The sequence below is a fragment of the Choloepus didactylus genome, chromosome 4 (genome assembly GCF_015220235.1).
Source record: "Choloepus didactylus isolate mChoDid1 chromosome 4, mChoDid1.pri, whole genome shotgun sequence".
NCBI classification, from domain to species: Eukaryota; Metazoa; Chordata; class Mammalia; order Pilosa; family Megalonychidae; genus Choloepus; species Choloepus didactylus.
This window is the reverse complement of record NC_051310.1, coordinates 32,148,066-32,166,239: the sequence shown is the minus strand read 5'-3', so window position 1 is coordinate 32,166,239 and position 18,174 is coordinate 32,148,066. Positions and strand designations below refer to the sequence as shown.

General features: G+C 39.4%; 1 protein-coding gene across 1 annotated transcript in view; it reads right to left on the bottom strand.

Moving 5' to 3' along the window:
• Nucleotides 1-4,750: 4,750 nt before the first annotated feature.
• The window catches only part of ALKBH1 (alkB homolog 1, histone H2A dioxygenase), a 63,682-nt gene continuing 50,258 nt past the window's right edge, over nucleotides 4,751-18,174 (bottom strand). The window contains exon 6 of the mRNA XM_037832183.1: nucleotides 4,751-4,910. Coding sequence (XP_037688111.1) covers nucleotides 4,786-4,910 — 125 coding nt within the window. The 3' untranslated portion in view covers nucleotides 4,751-4,785. The remainder of the gene's footprint in view (nucleotides 4,911-18,174) is intronic.

The window sequence follows — 18,174 nt, the reverse complement described above, 5'->3', positions numbered from 1 at the left end:
GAAATGGGTTTTACGGAAGAATTGGGCAAGAAGATCCATTCTACAAGCTTATCATTTTGCAAAAGCAAGCCTGTGGGGGATTTGGGAGTGGAAAAGATAAATAGAGATAAAGGTTGTGTAGGATCAACACGGGATATCTGAGCTTGTTGAACTTTAGCTTCCACTAATTGTAATTCTCTGCAGCTGAAGTTAAAGATCTAGGGCTGTTTAATTTTGAATCCCCACAAAGGAGAGAAAATAGGTTGGAGAGCTCATAGTTAGCTATACCTACTTTGGGGCAAAGCCAATTAATATCCCCTAGTAGTTTTTGTAAATCATTTAAGGTGGTAACAGCATCTCTGTGGAGTTGTACTTTTTGGGGTTGAATTGTAAGTCTATTGATAATAGAACCCAAATACTGTACAGGCAAAGTACGTTGCACTTTGTCAGTAGCAATATGCAATCCTACATCCTGTAAAGCTTTTTGAACAGCATAGAACAAAGCTTCTACTTCAGTCTCCTGAGGTGCAGAGCACAAAATATCATCCATATAATGGATTATATAAGCTTTAGGAAAATTTAAATAGACAGGCTGTAAGGCATGGTGGACATAATATTGACATATTGTAGGACTATTTAGCATACCTTGTGGTAAAACCTTCCACTGATATCATTTAGAAGGGTTTTTATTGTTAAGGGACAAAATAGTGAAAGCAAATTTCTCCTTATCTTGATCAGCTAAAGGGATGGAAAAGAAACAGTCTTTAATATCAATGACCACTAAAGCCCACTTTTCAGGAATCATGCTAGGATTGGGGAGCCCAGGTTGTAAAGGTCCCATGGGCCGAATGACAGCATTAACACCTCCTAGGTCAGTTAACATTCTCCATTTTCCTGATTTTTTCTTTATTGGGAACACAGGAGAATTCCAAGGACTAAAAGACTCTTCAATATGCTGCAAGGACAATTGTTCTTGAACCAATTCATGTAAAGCCTCTAATTTTTCTTTTGTAAGCGGCCACTGCTCTACCCATACTGGTTTTGTTGTAGTCCATACTAATGGGACAGGTTGGGGAGGTGAATGAACAGCGGCCGCCACTGAAAAGGTTTATATCCTAAACCAAATTGATCACATTTTGGTGAGACTTGTGTGGGTGAAGGGGTACCTTGCAAACATACGCCAAGCCCACAGCTAGGGGCATACCCCATATTTGCCATTATTTTGTGGCTTTGAATACTGTACACTCCACTAGGAGGAGGGATATGTACAGTAGCACCCCATTGTTCAAGTAGGTCTCTGCCCCAAAGATTAAGAGGCAGAACAGCCACATAAGGTTGTAAAGTGGCCTTCTGTCCCTCAGGGCCAAGGCAAGGCAAAATATGAACACTTTGCATAAGTCCCTGAGGCAAGCCTAGGCCCACAGCAGTAATTCGTGCCTCTTGCAAAGGCCAATGTGGGGGCCAGTGTTGTTGACTAAATAATAGAGACATCTGCGCCCATATCTATAAGTCCAGTAAAGCTATGCCCATGAATTGCAAGAGTACACATAGGGCGCGGCTCCTGCAGAGCCTCTGTGAGAAAAATTCCTACCTTTCCTGTGCTACCAAAACTTCCATTTTCCCAATTTTTAGGGGAGGAACCAACAGGTACATAAGGTAATAATAAGAGTTGAGCAATTCTTTTGCCTTTATGGGCAGTCCATGGAATAGAAGAAGACATGACCACCTGAATTTCCCCAGTATAGTTAGAGTTAATGACTCCAGTGTGTACACGAACACCCTTGAGATGAGAGAACTGCATCCAAGCAAAAGACCCACCATCCCTTTAGGTAAGGGGCCATAATAGCCGGTGGGGACCTTAACAGGATTATTGGGGAGAAGACATACCTCAGCATTGGCAGCGAGGTCTACTGCTGCGCTCCCTGCTGTAGCTGGGGAAAGCTCCAAGACGGAGGGCTTGGAGTTGGTGGAGGGACAGCACATGGCCTCCAGATCTCCATGCTGCCTGGCTTCTGCCAGACCCTGCTGTACGCCTGAGAGGCGGGCAGGTTTACAGCTATGCGCAGGAAGAGGCAGCAGAGGAGGCGGGGGCCATTCCTTCCAGCAAGGCACAGAAGGAGGTTTTGGGCATTGGCAAGAATAAAAAACTTTAGCAGATTTTACTGGATCTTTTTTACCCTTATCATTATCAGAAAGAGGATTGGGACCAGTATTGTCATCAGACTCATACTCTTCCTCGTCATCATCAGTTTTTAGTCTCAAGAACAGACTTAATTAAAGACCATGTAGACCAAATAGTAATAGGTAAATTAGCTCCTGGCATATGTTTTTGTTTCAATTCCTTACCTACCCGCTCCCAGTCATACAATTCAAGGGAACCAAGGGTAGGGAACCAAGAGCAGTATTTTTCAACAACCTGTAGCAATTCTAAGATTTGTGAATCTCCCCCACCTTGACACCACTGGCCCACAGCAGCTGCTGTAAGAGGGAAATACAGGGAACATATTTATTGTGTCCTTAAACATTACCCATTACCCTGCTTATAATGCTCGGGGTCATTCTACAAGGAACACATACAAAACACGGCCGTTACCTCCACCCGAGTTCCAGCGCCGCTGTACCTCAGTCGTTCAAGCGATTCTTCTGTCAGGAACCAGGTCTGGTTCTTTGAGCCCCACGTTGAGCGCCACTTTTTGCTGACAGGGCGGCGCGGGAATGAGACATAGACACGTCAGAATTAAGGGAGCAGGGGGCCCACGGCATCTCATGCTAAGTGGATGATAATGCACCTTTGCTCCAGTTATTTATTTCAGAAGATCGGGGAGTATATGCTAAATGTCCTCAGGCTCGGGAGAGCCCACCAGATACCTATGTTTACATCCTGTTGCATATCAGAAGGGACAATCTAGGTTTAGGACAATGGTAAACGTTGTCATCATAGTCACAAGACACATATCTTTACAGGGTGGGCCTGCATGGCTCTAAGCCACCACCCTAGATATGCCTTAGGCAACATGGAAGGCTCAGTTTCCCACACCGCTGAACATCCAGTAGAGTGATTTTAAACTGTGTCTAACAAGACATTTGCAACAAGAGCTCTAAGACAGATGAGTGCTTTAGAAATAGGCAGATAAGCCTGTGTCTCAGTGGCAAGTTTCTGCCCTTACATTTCTTTTGCCCTAGAACCAACTTGTAGCCTCCTACTCAACGGTTACAATCCACACCACCACCTGGACTTCCTGTGGGTACTCGTCCTGCTAATTGCAGCAATCATCAGTCTCTGGTTCAGGAAGTGGACTCCAGGAAAGAGGAAGAGAAGGGGAGTGGTGATGCTGATAACAATTCTGATGATGGTGATATTAGTCAAGATTCTTGAATGGCACATTTTTGAAACTGAATTAAAATTGGATTAAGAACAGACAGAATGTCTTGGCTTATGTAACCAAAAGACCAGGAGGTAGATCTGACTGGATGCAGGCACTCAAACGATGTCCTCTCCATCCTTGGTTCAGAGCCCTTTTTGAGTTGGCTTCATTCCTAGATAGGCTATCACCACATGAGGGCAAATGTCGCTCTAGGCAGGCAGGCTGGCTCTTGAACAGCTGGGAGTCCCACTGTTGAATTGATTGGCCAGGCCTGAATTCCATGCCCAAGCACTCCCCCAATTCTGAGACACAGACTCTGAGAGTGGGAGAAGAATCATTTCCCAAATGGAAGACATGGGTGCCGTTACCAGAAAAAGGGTTCTGGGCAGACATAAACAACTGATATTCCTTATACTGATCATATTGAATATGATAATGATAATGAGGAGGAGGTAGGAACGCCTAAGAGATTCTTAATATTTTAGGTGATGATACAGAAATACTAGTCTAGACTCTACAATCTCCAAAGTTTACCCCAAATTAATCTCTCCTAATTGTAACTATCCATCATGTTTGCTTAACTGATGAACTCAGTTGATATCTTGTCTTCGTTTTCATCAACGTCATTATCCCAAAGCAATCAATAGGCATCATTTGTGTATGTAGTTGTAACAGAAAAATAGAAATCCCATCTCTACAGATGGAGAATTGACTCTCTAAGAGAGCACTGAGGAGGACAATTAGATAAAGGACTGGTAGACAACCATACCAGCTCTGAATATGTTAAATATCATCAATTGTTAAATGACATAAATTGAATTGTATTCTATGTAAATTATATCTCAACAAAAAATGCTTAAAAATGTAATAAACAAGAAGGTGCATGCTTCCTAAGCAATATGCCATATGCGTTCTATGAAGTGATGGGATTTGTACATTTAAATAAAATAGGTTTAGAGGAAGCTGCCCATTCTTTTCCACTGCATCCTAAAATCCTTCAAAGACTCCACTGTCTTCGCCATCACTCTATTTATTTGACAATGCTACATACAGATCCTTGGACAAAATAATTTACTTTCAAAATGTTATTTTAGAGATACCACTTCATGACCACTAGGATGGCTACTGTCCAACAAACAAACAAAAACCTCCACAAATGTTGGTGGAACTCTTGCATATTGCTGGAGGGAAGGTAAAATAGTGCAGTTTCTGTGGAAAACAGTTTGACAGTTCCTCAAAAAGTTAAACATAGACTCACCATATGACCTGGCAATTCCACTCCTACATATATAACCCAAAGAACTGAAAACAGGAACTCAGATACTTGTACACCAATGCTCATAGCAGCATTATTAACAATAGGCAAATGGTGGGAACAACCTAAGTGTCCATCAACAGACAAAAGGATAAAGAGTGGTATATCCATACAATGGACTATTATTCAGCCCCAAAAAGGAATGAACTTGTGATACATGCTACAACATCTATATCCAGAAAAATGCTTTTCTGTTGTTTCTGCTCCCAGGATGACTTCAAAGTCACATGACAGTCCTTTCAATAGGTATCCTGAAAAGCACAATAATTAGAACAGTCAGTGGGGCATGCAACAAGGGAGCCCAAAAACATTGCCAGGGACAAGGAACTTTCTTTCTTGTACCTGCTTTAAGATTCAAAATAGAGTACACTGCATTTTATATCAATAACATCTTTTTTTAAAAATCTTTAATGTAACTGTTGTTTTTTTTTAAAATTCAGTTTTACTGAGATATATTCACATACTATACAATCATCCATGGTGTATAACCAACTGTTCACAGTACCATCATAATAGTTGTGCATTCATCACCCTAATCTATTTTTGAACATTTTCCTTATACCAGAAAGAATCAGAATAAGAATAAAAAATAAAAATAAAAAAGAACACCCAAATCATCCCTCCATCCCCCCCCCATTTTTCATTTAGTTTTGTCCCCATTTATCTACTCATTCATCCATATACTGGATAAAGGGAGTGTGATCCACAAGGTTTTCACAATCACGCTGTCACCCCTTGTAATCTACATTGTTATACAATTGTCTTCAAGAGTCAAGGCTACTGGGTTGGAGTTTGGTAGTTCCAGGTATTAACTTCTAGCTATTCCAGTGCATTAAAACCTAAAAAGTGTTATCTCTATAGTGCATAAGAATGTCCACCAGAGTGACCTCTCAACTCCATTTGAAATCTCTCAGCCACTGAAGCTTTATTTCATTTCATTTCGATCCCCCTTTTGGTCAAGAAGATGTTCTCAATCCCATGATTCTCGGTGCAGATTCATCCCTGGGAGTCATATCCTGTGCAATAACAACTTTTAAAACAGAAATAACAACTTTAGAGTCATCTTCAATTTCCATCCAAACCAGCGTCTCCCCATGATGACCACCCTAAACTCATCTGCCAAGTCTAGAGCATACATTTCCGCTACTTGCTTCTGAATCATCCATTCCACTATTCCTTCACTGTTTAGTAGTCATACAGTTAGAGTTGGATTGACTCTATCGCTCTGGTCTTTTCCTCAGTGATTGTTCAGAGACAGATTCATGAGTTTAGCTGATTCAATCATGGAAAGACTCAAGATTTTGTTCCAATGGTTGGGGAAAGGAAACTCCTCTGTTCTCCTGTAATTTGTGGTATGTGAATGTTAGGCCTGCAACTGCTGCAGCCATTTGGCTACCACAAGATAAACCTGCCAAAGGATGAAGCCAACATCAGGCAGGGAGCAGAGAGTAGCCCTTAGAGAAATGGAAATGGTACTATGATCAAACCATGCCTGATGCCCATGTCCAGACTTTTCAGTTATGCTTAATCAAGAAATGTCCTTTAATTTTTTATGCAAGTTTAACTTTTTTTAAAATTGGATCTTAAAGCACCATATTACAATACTATAGCAAAATCTTTTTTTTTTCAGCATTGTTGGGGTATAATTGATATGAAGTAAACTGCACATATTCAAAATGTATGATTTGGTGAGAATTGACATATGTATAAACTTGTGAATCAAAATAATGAATTTACAATCAAAATAATGAATTTTTGCATCCTCAAAAGTTTCTCCTGGGAATCCCTTTTTCCCTCACCACCCCCCCCACACACACCCCCAGACCTTGTTATATAGTTTGCCTTCTCCAGAATTTTATATAAATGGAATGATATAGTATATTCCCTTCTTTGTCTGGCTTCTTTCTAATTGTTGTAATTGTTTTTTAGTGGATACCTTGAGATTTTCTAGATGCAAGATCATGTCATTTGTGAATAGACATCGTTTTACTTCATTTCTAATCTGGATGACTTTTATTTCTTTTTCTTGCTAATTTGTAATGACTAGAGGCTCTAGTACAATGTTGAAAAGATGTGGCAAGAGTGGACATCCTTTCCTTGTTCCCTACCTTAGAAGGAAAGCATTTCAGAAGGAAAGTATTTTGAAATTCTTCCAAGTTATTCCTTGTATCAATAGTTCATTCCTTTTTGTTGCTGAGTAGTTTTCACTGTATAGACGTACCACAGACTGTTTCTACATTCACTGGTGTAACAGTTTGGATGAATTATGTCCTCCCAAAATGGCATGTTCTTTGATGCAATCATGTGGGGGCAGACTTACTAGTGTTGGTTAAGTTGGAATCTTTGGATTAGGTTGTTTCCATGGAGATGTGACCCACCCAACTGTGGGTAATACTTTTGATTAGATTATTTTCATGGAGGTGTGTCTCTGCCCATTCAGCTTGGGTCTTGATTTCTTTACTGAAGTACTTTAAAAAGAGCCATGCAGACCCAGACATAGCTGCAACTTAGGGATACATTTTGAAGATGGCCGTTGAAAACTGAGGCTGGCATTTTGGAGAATGCCATTTTGAGATGCAACCTGGTAGCAAGCAGATGCTAGCCACATGCCTTCCCAGCTAGCAGAGGTTTTCCAGATTCCAATGGCCTTTCTTCAGTGAAGGTACCCTATTGTTGATGCCTTACCTTGGACACTTTATGGCCTTAAGATTGTAACTTTGTAACCAAGTAAACCCACTTTATAAAGCCAATCCATTTCTAGTGTTTTGCAAACAGCAGCATTAGCAAATTGGAACACCTGTTGATGAACATTTAGGTTGTTTCCAGTTTTGAGCTATTACAAATAAACATGTTATGAATGTTAGTGAACAAATCTTTCTGTGGACACAAGCTTTCATTAATCTTGGTTAAATAGTGAGAAGTGGAATAGTTTTTTAAGTAACTCTTTCTTCTATATTAAAAAAGCAACATGTATTTAATGTAGGCAAAACTGAATATAATATAGGCCAAAAGGCAAAAAAGAGGAGGGATCAAAGATGGTGGATTAGGAGTGACAGCAAAATTCTCCTCTATGAGAAACACTAGATATAGGCAGAAAACACTCCAGGAGAGCAGTTCCAGAGTTCCACCAGCTGGGCAGGGACCTCTACACCAATAGTGAGTGTGTACTCGGAGAAACCAAAGACTGTGTTCAAGATGGTTGAGTTTTCAGCCCAGAACACTGCTGGGGAATGGGTGGCTGGACCCAGTGGACAGCACGGTGGGGAGTAGCCTTCCACTCCCTGGGCACCCTCATCACTACCTGGTGTGGGGGATAACCCCTCACAGACCTGCAGTCAAGAGCCCGCATGCTAGGAACTAGAGGTTGGAGCAAGCAGACAAATGTAGAAACAGCAGCTTTCCACACCCTGTGCAGCCATCTGGCTCAGAGACAACCCTTCACAGCCCTGCGGCCAAAAGCTTCCTTGAGGAAGTTTGAGATTTGGTGGGCTTGTTATGGCTTCCACCCTTCCTCCATGGAAGCCCACCATGTGCATTGCCTAGAGGCAGGGGAGCCACAAGGAACTGCCATGAGCCCTCCCCCAATACCAGGGACTCATGGGTCCATGATAGAGAGGGACTGTGGGGCATTTGAGATGAAAGGTGAAACAGGCAGCTCTGAAGACCCAGAGTACTCCACCCACAACCCCAGGAATGGCTGGGATAATTGTGTCCTGGAACGGACTCCCTGCCAAACTCAGCAGGGCAAGCCCCCCACCTACAGGGCTGGCAGTCCTCAGTGCACACGGAAACTGGTAGACTGATTGGACTTCCACATGGCTTGGACCCCTACTCAGTGCATAGATGAAGTTAGGGAGAACTGGCTTGAGGGTAAGAGGTGGCTCAAGAGCTCCAACTGTTGGTAGGTCAGGGAAAGTGCACTCCACCAAGCTGTAGCTTTGTCAAATTATAGATAAATTTTCAAATAATCTTGCATATCCTAGAAGAACCCTATCAAGATAAGCATATGTCAAGAGGCCAGAAACAAAAAGAAAATTATGAAGCATATGAAGAAACCAGAAGATATGGATAACCCAAACATCCAAATTAAAAAGCCAGAGGAGACATAGAACTTGGAGCAATTAATCAAAGAAGTACACACAAAAGTAGCTCAGGATATAAAGGATATGGAGAAGACCCTAGAAGAGCATAAAGAAGAATTTGCAAGAGTAAATTAAAAAATAGCAGATCTTATGGAAATAAAAGATACTGTTGATCAAATTAAAAAGATGTTGAGACACATCACCAGATTTGAAGAGGTAGAGGAATGAATTAGTGAACTCCAAGATATGGTGATGGAAAATGAAAGCATAAAAGAACAAATGGTGAAAAAATTTTTTTAATTTGAATTGGATCTCAGGGAAATGATGGACAACATGAAATGCTCAAATATAAGAATAATGGGTGTTCCAGAAGTGGAAGAGAAGAATAAAGGGCTAGGAAAAGTATTTGAAGACATTGTTGGGAAAAACCTCCCAACCCATCTAAATGATATAAATCTGCAAATCAAAGATGCCCAATGAACTCCAAATAGAATAAATCCAAACAAAACCACTCCAAGACATATTCTAATCAGATTGGAAAATGCTGAAGAGGAGAAAGTTCTGAAGCAGCAAGAGAGAAGTGATTCACCAGATACAAGGGAAACAACATAAGACTAAGTAGTGACTACTCAGCAGGCACCATGGAGTTGAGAAGGCAGTGGTATGATATATATATAATGCTGAAAGAGAAAATTTGCCAGCCAAGAATTCTTTATCTAGCAAAACTCTCCTTCAAATTTGAGGGAGTGCTTAAACTTTTCACAGACAAAGAAATGCTGAAAAGAATTTGTTAACAAGAGACCTTCCCTAGGAGAAATACTAAAGAGAGTTCTACCAGTGGAGAAAAAAAGAAAGGAGAGAGAGGTCTGGAGAAGGGCACAGAATTGAAGAATTTTAGTAAGGGTACCTTAAAAGAAATAGAGAGAGAAGGGGGAAAGTACATTTGACAAATAAAAACCAAAGGGTGAGATGGCTGATTCAAGAACTGCCTCCACAGTAATAACATTGAATGTGAATGGATTAATCTCCCCAGTTAAAAGATATAGATTGGCAGAATGGATTAAAAAATATGAACCATCAATACGTTGTTTACAAGATACTCATTTTAGAAACAGCGACACAAAGAAATTGAAAGTGAAAGGATGGAAAAAATATTCCATGCAAGCTACAGCCAAAAGAAAGCAGGGGTAGTGTTCTAGTTTGCTAATGCTGCTGCGACGCACAACACCAGAAATGGATTGGCTTTTATCAAGGGGTTTATTTGGTTACACAGTTATAGTCTGAAGACCATAAAGTGTCCAGGGTAACACATCAACAATCTGGTACCTTCACTGAAGGATAGCCAATGGCATCCAGAAAACCTCTGTTAGCTGGGAAGGCATGTGGCTGGTGTCTGCTCCATAGTTCTACTTTCAAAATGTCTTTCTCCCATGATGTTACTCTCCAGGCTTCAGCTTCTCTCTAAAATGTCACTCTCAGTTGCTCTTGGGGCATTTGTCCTCTCTTAGCTTCTCCGGAGCAAAAGTCTGCTTTCAAAGATCATCTCCAAAATGTCTCTGTAAGCTACAGTTCCTCTCTCAGCTCCTGTACATTCTTAAAAGTGTCCCTCTTGGATGTAGCAAGCTCACTCCTTCTGTCTGAGCTTATATAGTGCTCCAGTGAACTAATCAAGGCCCACACTGAATGGGCAGGGCCATGACTCCATGGAAACTATCCAATTAGAGTCATCACCTACAGTTGGGTGGGTTGCATCTCCATGGAAACACTTAAAGAATTACAATCTAATCAACACCAACACATCTGCCCACACAAGTTTACATCAAAGATAATAGCGTTTTGGGAGATATAATACCTTCAAACCAGCACAGGTAGTAATACTAATTTCAGATAAAATAGACTTTAAGTGCAAGGATGTCATAAGAGACAAAGAAGGACACTATATAGTAATGAAAGGGACAATTCACCAAGAAGAAATAAAAATCATAAATGTTTATGCACCCAATCAAGGTGCTTCAAAGTACATGAGACAAACATTGGCAAAACTGAAGGAAGCAATAGATGTTTTCACAGTAATTATAGGAGACTTCAATACACCACTCTCTTCTATAGATAGATCAACCAGACAGAGGACCAATAAGGAAATTGATATTCTAAACAATGTGTTAAGTGAATTAGACTTAATAGACATATATAGAGCATTACATCCCAAATTACCAGGATATATATTCTTCTCTAATGCTCATGGAACTTTCTCCAAGATAGATCATATGCTGGGGCATAAAACAAGCCTCAATAAATTTCAAAAGATTGAAATTATTCAAAGCACATTCTCTGACCACAATGGAGTGCAAATAGAAGACAATAACCATCAGAGATCTAGAACATTCCCAAATATCTGGAGATTAAACAACACACTCCTAAACAATCACTGGGTTAAAGAAGAAATTGCAAGAGAAATTGCTAAATATCTAGAGATGAATGAAAATGAGAACACAACATATCAAAACTTATGGGATGCAGCAAAGTCAGTATTGAGTGGGAAATTTATAGTTCTAAATGCCTATATTAAAAAGAAAGAAAGAATTAAAATCAAAGAACTAATGGAACAACTAAAGAAGCTAGAAAATGATCAACAAACTAATCCTCAAGCAAGTAGAAAAAAAGAATTAACAAGGATTATAGCAGAAATAAATGATTTGGAGAACAAAAAAACAATAGAGAGAATAAATAACACCAAAAGTTGGTTCTTTGAAAAGGTCAACAAGATTGACAAGCCCTTAGCTAGACTGACAAAGTCAAAAAGAGAGAAGACACAAATAAACAAAATAATAAATGAGAGGGGGACATTGCTGTGGATTCCAAAGAAATTTTAAAAATAAGAGGATACTATGAATGACTGCATGCCAACAAAACTAGAGAATTTAAAGGAAATGGATAATTTCCTGGAAACACATGAACAACCTAGACTGACCAGAGAAGAAATAGAAGACCTCAACAAACAAATCACAAGAAAAGAGATCCAATCAGTCATCAAAAAGCTTCCTACAAATAAAAGCCCAGGACCAGATGGCTTCACAGGTGAATTCTACCAAATTTTTCCAAAAGAACTGACACCACTCCTACTTAAACTCTTCCAAAAAAATTGAAGAAAATGGAACACTACCTAATTCATTTTATGAAGCCAACGTCACTCTAATACCAAAACCAGGTAAAGATGCTACAAGAAAGGAAAACTACAGGTCAATCTCCCTAATTAAAATAGATGTAAAAATTCTCAACAAAATTCTTGCAAATTACATCCAAAGCCACATTAAAAAAATCAAACACAATGACCAAGTGGGGTTCATCCCATGCTTGCAAGGGTGTTTCAACATAAGGAAATCAATCAATGTAATACAACACTTTAACAAATCAAAAGGGAAAAATCAAATGATCATTTCAATAGATGCTGACAAAGCATTCAACAAAATTCAGCATCCTCTTATGATAAAAACTCTTCAAAAGGTAGAAACTGAAGGGAACTTCCTCAATATGATAAAGGGCATATATGAAAAACCCACAGCCAGCATAGTACTCAATGGCGAGAGACTGAAAGCCTTCCCTCTAAGATCAGGAATGAGACAAGGAGGCCCACTGTCACCAGAGTTATTCAACATTGTGCTAGAAGTGCTAGCCAGAGCAATCTAGCAAGACAAAGAAATAAAAGGCATCCAAATTGGAAAGGAAGAAGAAAACTGTCATTATTTGCAGACGATATGATCTTATATTTGGAAAACTCTGAGAAATCAACAACACAGCTACTTGAGCTAATAAACAAATTCAGCAAATTGGCAGGATACATGATCAATGCACATAAGTCAGTAATGTTCCTATACACTAGAAATGACCTAACTGAAGAGACACTCATGGAAAAGATTCTATTGTCAATAGCAACTAAAAAAAAACAAGTACCTAGGAATAAACTTAACCAAAGATGTCAAAGACCTCTATGCAGAAAATTACATAATTTTACTAAAAGAAATAAAAGGGGACCTAAAGAGATTGAAAGATATTCCATGTTCATGGATAGGAAGGCTAAATATCATTAGTATGTCAATCCTACCCAAACTAATCTACAGATTCAATGCAATTCCAATCAAAATTCCAACAACCTACTTTGTGGACTTGGAAAAGCTAGTTATCAAATTTATTTGGAAGGGAAAGGGTCCTCAAATTGCTGAAAACATTCTAAAAAAGAAAAACCAAGTGGGAGGACTCCTTCTGACATTGAAGCCTACTATAAAGCCACAGTAATCAAAACAGCATGGTATTGGTACAAAGATAGACATATTGATCAATGGAATCAAATCGAGAATTCAGAAATAAACCCCCAGATTTATGGTTGACTGATATTTGATGAGGCCCCCAAATCCACTGAACTGGAACAGAACAGTCTCTTCAAGGAATGGGGCTGAGAGTACTGGATATCCATATCCAAAAGAATGTAAGAAGATCATTATCTCACACCCTACAGAAAAATTAACTGAAAGTGGATCAAAGACCTCAATATAAGAGACAGTACCATAAAACTCCTAGAAGATAATGTAGGGAAACATCTTCATTACTTAGTATTAGGGGCTCACTTCTTAGACCTTACACCCAAAGCACAGGCAACAAAAGAAAAAAAATTAATAAATGTGAACTCCTCAAAATTAAAACTTGTGTAGCTCAAAGGAATTTGTCAAAAAGGTAAAGAGGCAGCCAACTCAATGGGAGAAAATATTTGGAAACCATGTATCTGATAAGAGACTGATATCTTGCATGTATAAAGAAATCCTTTAACTCATTGACAGTAGTACAAACAGCCCAATTTTAAAATGGGCAAAAGATATGAAGAGACATTTTTCCAAAGAGGAAATACAAATGTATAAAAAACACATTTAAAAAATGTTCATCTACACTAGCTATTAGGGAGATGCAAATCAAGACCACAATGAGATATCATCTCACACCAATTAGAATGGCTGCCATTAAACAAACAGGAAACTACAAATGCTGCAGAGGATGTGGAGAAATTGGAACTCTTATTCATTGCTGGTGGGCCTGTATAATGGTACAGCCACTCTGGAAGACAGTTTGACGGTTCCTCAGAAAACTAGATATTGAGTTACCCTATGATCCATTAATTGCGCTTCTTGGTATATACCCAGAAGATCTGAAAACAGTGACACAAACAGATATTTGCACACCGATGTTCATAGTGGCATTGTTTACAATTTCCAAGAGATGGAAACAATCCAAATGTCCTTCAACAAATAAGTGGATAAACAAAATCTGTCATGTACACATGACAGAATATTATGTGGCAGTAAGAAGGAACGAGGTCGTGAAACATATGACAACATGGATGAACCTTGAAGACATAATGCTGAGCGAAATAAGCCAGACACAAAAAGAGAGATATTGTATGTTACTACTAATGTAAATTCTGTGAAAAATGTAAAATAAATATTTTATATTGTAGAATGTAGGGGACCTAGAGATAGACAGCAATAAGTGAAGGGGGAATGATAATCTAATAAGAACAGATAAGCTATTGAGGGTGATCGCATGTTATGGGAATGCTCAGGAATGATTATGTTTTGCAAACTTTCTTGGGTATGGTAGGATCATGTTGAAAGCAATGTAGTTATTTTAGGTTATTTGTTTTTCTTATTTCTTTGTTTTGTTTTGTTTGAATCGGTTTTTTAAAAAATTTTTTTGATAAATTAAAAAAAGCTATTGCATTAAAAAATTAGCTTCAATGTAGTTAATTTTAGGTTACTTGGTTTTTCTTATGCCTTTGTTTGATGATGGTTTGTTAATTTTCTTGGGGTATAGTAGGAGCATTTTGGAAGCAATGTAGTTACTTCAGGTTACTTATTTTTCTTAATCCTTTGTTTTGTTTTGTTTGAAAGGTGTTCTTTTGTTTGTTTTCATTTTTCGATAAAGTTAAAAAAATTAAAAAAAAGATTAGTGTTTTAGTTTGCTAATACTGCGGAATGCAAAACACCAGAGATGGATTGACTTTTATAAAAAGGGGGTTTATTTGGCTACACAGTTACAGTCTGAAGGCCATAAAGTGTCCAAGGTAACACATCAGTAATCGGGCACCTTCACTGGAGGATGGCCAGTGGTGTCCAGAAAACCTCTGTTAGCTGAGAAGGCACGTGGCTGGCATCTGCTCCAAAGTTCTGGTTTCAAAATGACTTTCTCCTAGGACGTTTCTCTCTAGCAAGCTTGCTCCTCTTTGAAACATCACTCACAGCTGCACTGAGTTCCGTCTCCCTGAGTCAGCACGTTTATATGGCTCCACTGATCAAGACCCACCCTGAATGGGTGGGGCCAAGCCTCCATGGAAATATCCCATCAGTTATCATCTACAGTTGGGTGGGCCACATCTCCAAGCAAATCTAACCAGCACCAAAACATCTGTCCCACAAGACCACAAAGATAATGGCATTTGGGGGACACAATACATTCAAACCAGCACAATTAGTAACAAAAATAGAAAATACAAAAAAATGAAAAAGTGGGACTGCAAGTTTATTTTAACGCTTGAAAAACAATTAATGTAATATGCTATATTAATAGAATAAAGGACAAAATGTACACGATAATTTTAGAAAAAGCATTTGACAAAATCCAAATCTTTTCATGATAAAAACACTCAGCAAACTAGGAACTGAACAGACCTTCCTCAGCCTGATTAAGAGTATCCACAAACAAAACAAAACAAAACAAAACAACCCACAGCTAACATCATACTAAATGGTGACAGACTGAATGCTTTCCTTCTAAGATAGGGAACAAGACAAGAATGGCCACTCTTGCAACTTCTACTGATCATTGCTCTGGAGCTTCTAGCTAGGACAGTTAAACAAGCAAGAAAAAGAAATAAAAGGCATACAGATAGGAAATGAAAAAGTAAAATAATCTATATTTGCAAATGACATGATCTTGGATATAGAAAATCCCAAGGAATCCACTAAAAACTGATTAGAACTAACAAACAAGTTCAAAAAGGTTGCAGGATACTAAACCAATATACAACAATCAATTACATTTCTATACATAGTGTGCTGGTTTGTGTGTATTATGCCCCCCAGAAAAAAACCCTATTCTTTAATGCAATCTTGTGGAGCAGATGTATTAGTGTTGATTAGGAAGGAAACTTTGGATTAGTTTGTTTCCATGAAGATGCGATCCACACAACTGTAGGTGACAACTCTGATTAAATAATTTCCATGGAGGTGTGGCCCCACCCATTCAGTGGGCCTTCATTAGTTCACTGGAGCTCTACATAAGAGCTCAGACAGAAGGAGCTTGCTGCAGTTTACAAAGACACTTTGAAGACAGCTGTTGAAAGCTGACATTTTGGAGAAAGCCATTTTGAAATCAGAACTCCAGAGCAGACGCCAGCCATGTGCCTTCCCAGCTAACAGAGGTTTTCTGGATTCCAATGGCCTTTCTCCTGTGTAGGTACCCTATTGTTGATGCTTTACCTCGGACACTTTATGGCCATAAGACTGTAACTTTGTAACCAAATAAACCCCCTTTATAAAGCCAATCCATTTCTGCTAACACAAAATGGCAGCATTAGCAAACTGGAACAATTAATGATAAACATTCAGAATATGATATTAGAAAATAATTTCAACAACTACAACATCAAAAAGAATAAAATACATAGAAATAAATTTAATAAAAGAAGTGTAAGATTAGTATAGTGAAAACTACAAAACACTCTTGAACAAAATCAGAGACGATCTAAATAAATTGAAAGACATTCCGTATTCTGGGATTAGGAGTTTTAATATCATTCAGATGGCAATATTCCCCAAATTAATCTCAGCTGGTTTTGATGAAATTGACAGGCCAATCCTAAAATTCATATCAAAATGCAAAAGGCCCCAGAACAGCCAAAACAAACTTGAAAAAAGAGCCAAGTTGATAGATTCATATTTCCCAATTTCAAAATTTTTAAAGCAACAGTAATCAAGACAGTGTGGTACTGCCATTAAGGATAGACATATAGACTGATGCGATGGAATAGAGTGTCCATAAATCCATTTAGCTCACGGTTGTGAGGCTATCAGAAAGTCCAAATCAAGGCGTCATCAAGGTAATGCTGTCTCCCCAAAGACTGTCGTCTTCTGGGGCTGGCTGCTGGCAATTCTTGGTTCTTAGCTCCTCTGTCACATGGCATGGTGCATGGCAGCCTCTCCTGGCCCCTCTGTTCTCTTCTCTTCTGGGTTCCCTTGAATTTCAGCTTCTTGCTTCCTGTGGCTTTCTCTGTCTGTCTATCTGAATTTCATTCTCTTATAAAGGATTCCAGTAATAATAAGACCCATCTTGATTGAGGTGGGCCACACATTAGCTGAAGTACCCTCATCAAAAGGTCCTACTTATAATGGGTTCACACCCACAGGAAGGGGTTAGATTTAAGAACATGTTCTTCTAGGGTACATAGAGCTTTAAACCACCACAATACCTAAGTCATATAGCATTACAGCACACATTCATTGTGAGTCTCACAGGGTCCAAGGGCAACTCCTCACGGAGGTCAGGAAGCAGGAAATGAAAGCTGTCTCAAACCCTAGGCAATTACTCTCCCTTTGAGCCTCCTCTCCGCTTCTCTCTGAAAATTTGCATCATTCTTTACTCTTCCTCTATAGACAAGTTTTCACTATTTCAACATCACATGCCAAAACCCTCAGCCCTCTGGACACGTTTCCTTTGTTCAAGAGACCGGCTTATGCTGCAACTAGCATCTCAAGCTCATTTCCAACGTCCAGAAGAGAGAATTTGCTTGATCCATTTGTGAGCCCTGTACAACCCTGGCTCACTTAGGAACACCCTGGAGTCACAGGCATGTGCTCAAACACGGCTGACCAGGGCCCATTTTGGGAGTGTGTGCGTGTGTGTGTGTGTGTATGTGCAGGAAATTTTCAGAGAAAAGGGAGTTATGGGCTCAAGGTGCCCCTAAAGCATCTACCACATTGGGTGAGGGGAAAAAGAAGGAGTGATGATAAGAGTCAGGTTAAATATGTTAGGAGGTGGGCAGGACCGGGCCTTTCAGCCTGAGAAAGATGGGCAGAGAGGTAAAAATAAAACGATGAGGAAGACAACAATAACAAAAATATCCCAGGAGGCAGCTGAGAAATTCCTCAGAAAGGAAGTCAAAAGTCAATCCTCTATAAGGACTTTCTTTGAATGAGGAGTGAGGAGAAAAGGGGCAGGAAGGTAAGTAAGGATGAAGGAAAGCCGTGGCTCTAGAGAAGAAAAAAGTTGTCACTGAGAAAATAAAGGGTAGGACTGGAGTACCCCTTCCCCTCCCCCCGACCCCCAAGAAGCAGTTAAATCAGGGCATCTGGTTATTTTAGGCTGAAGTCCCAAAGAGGACGTGAGTTTG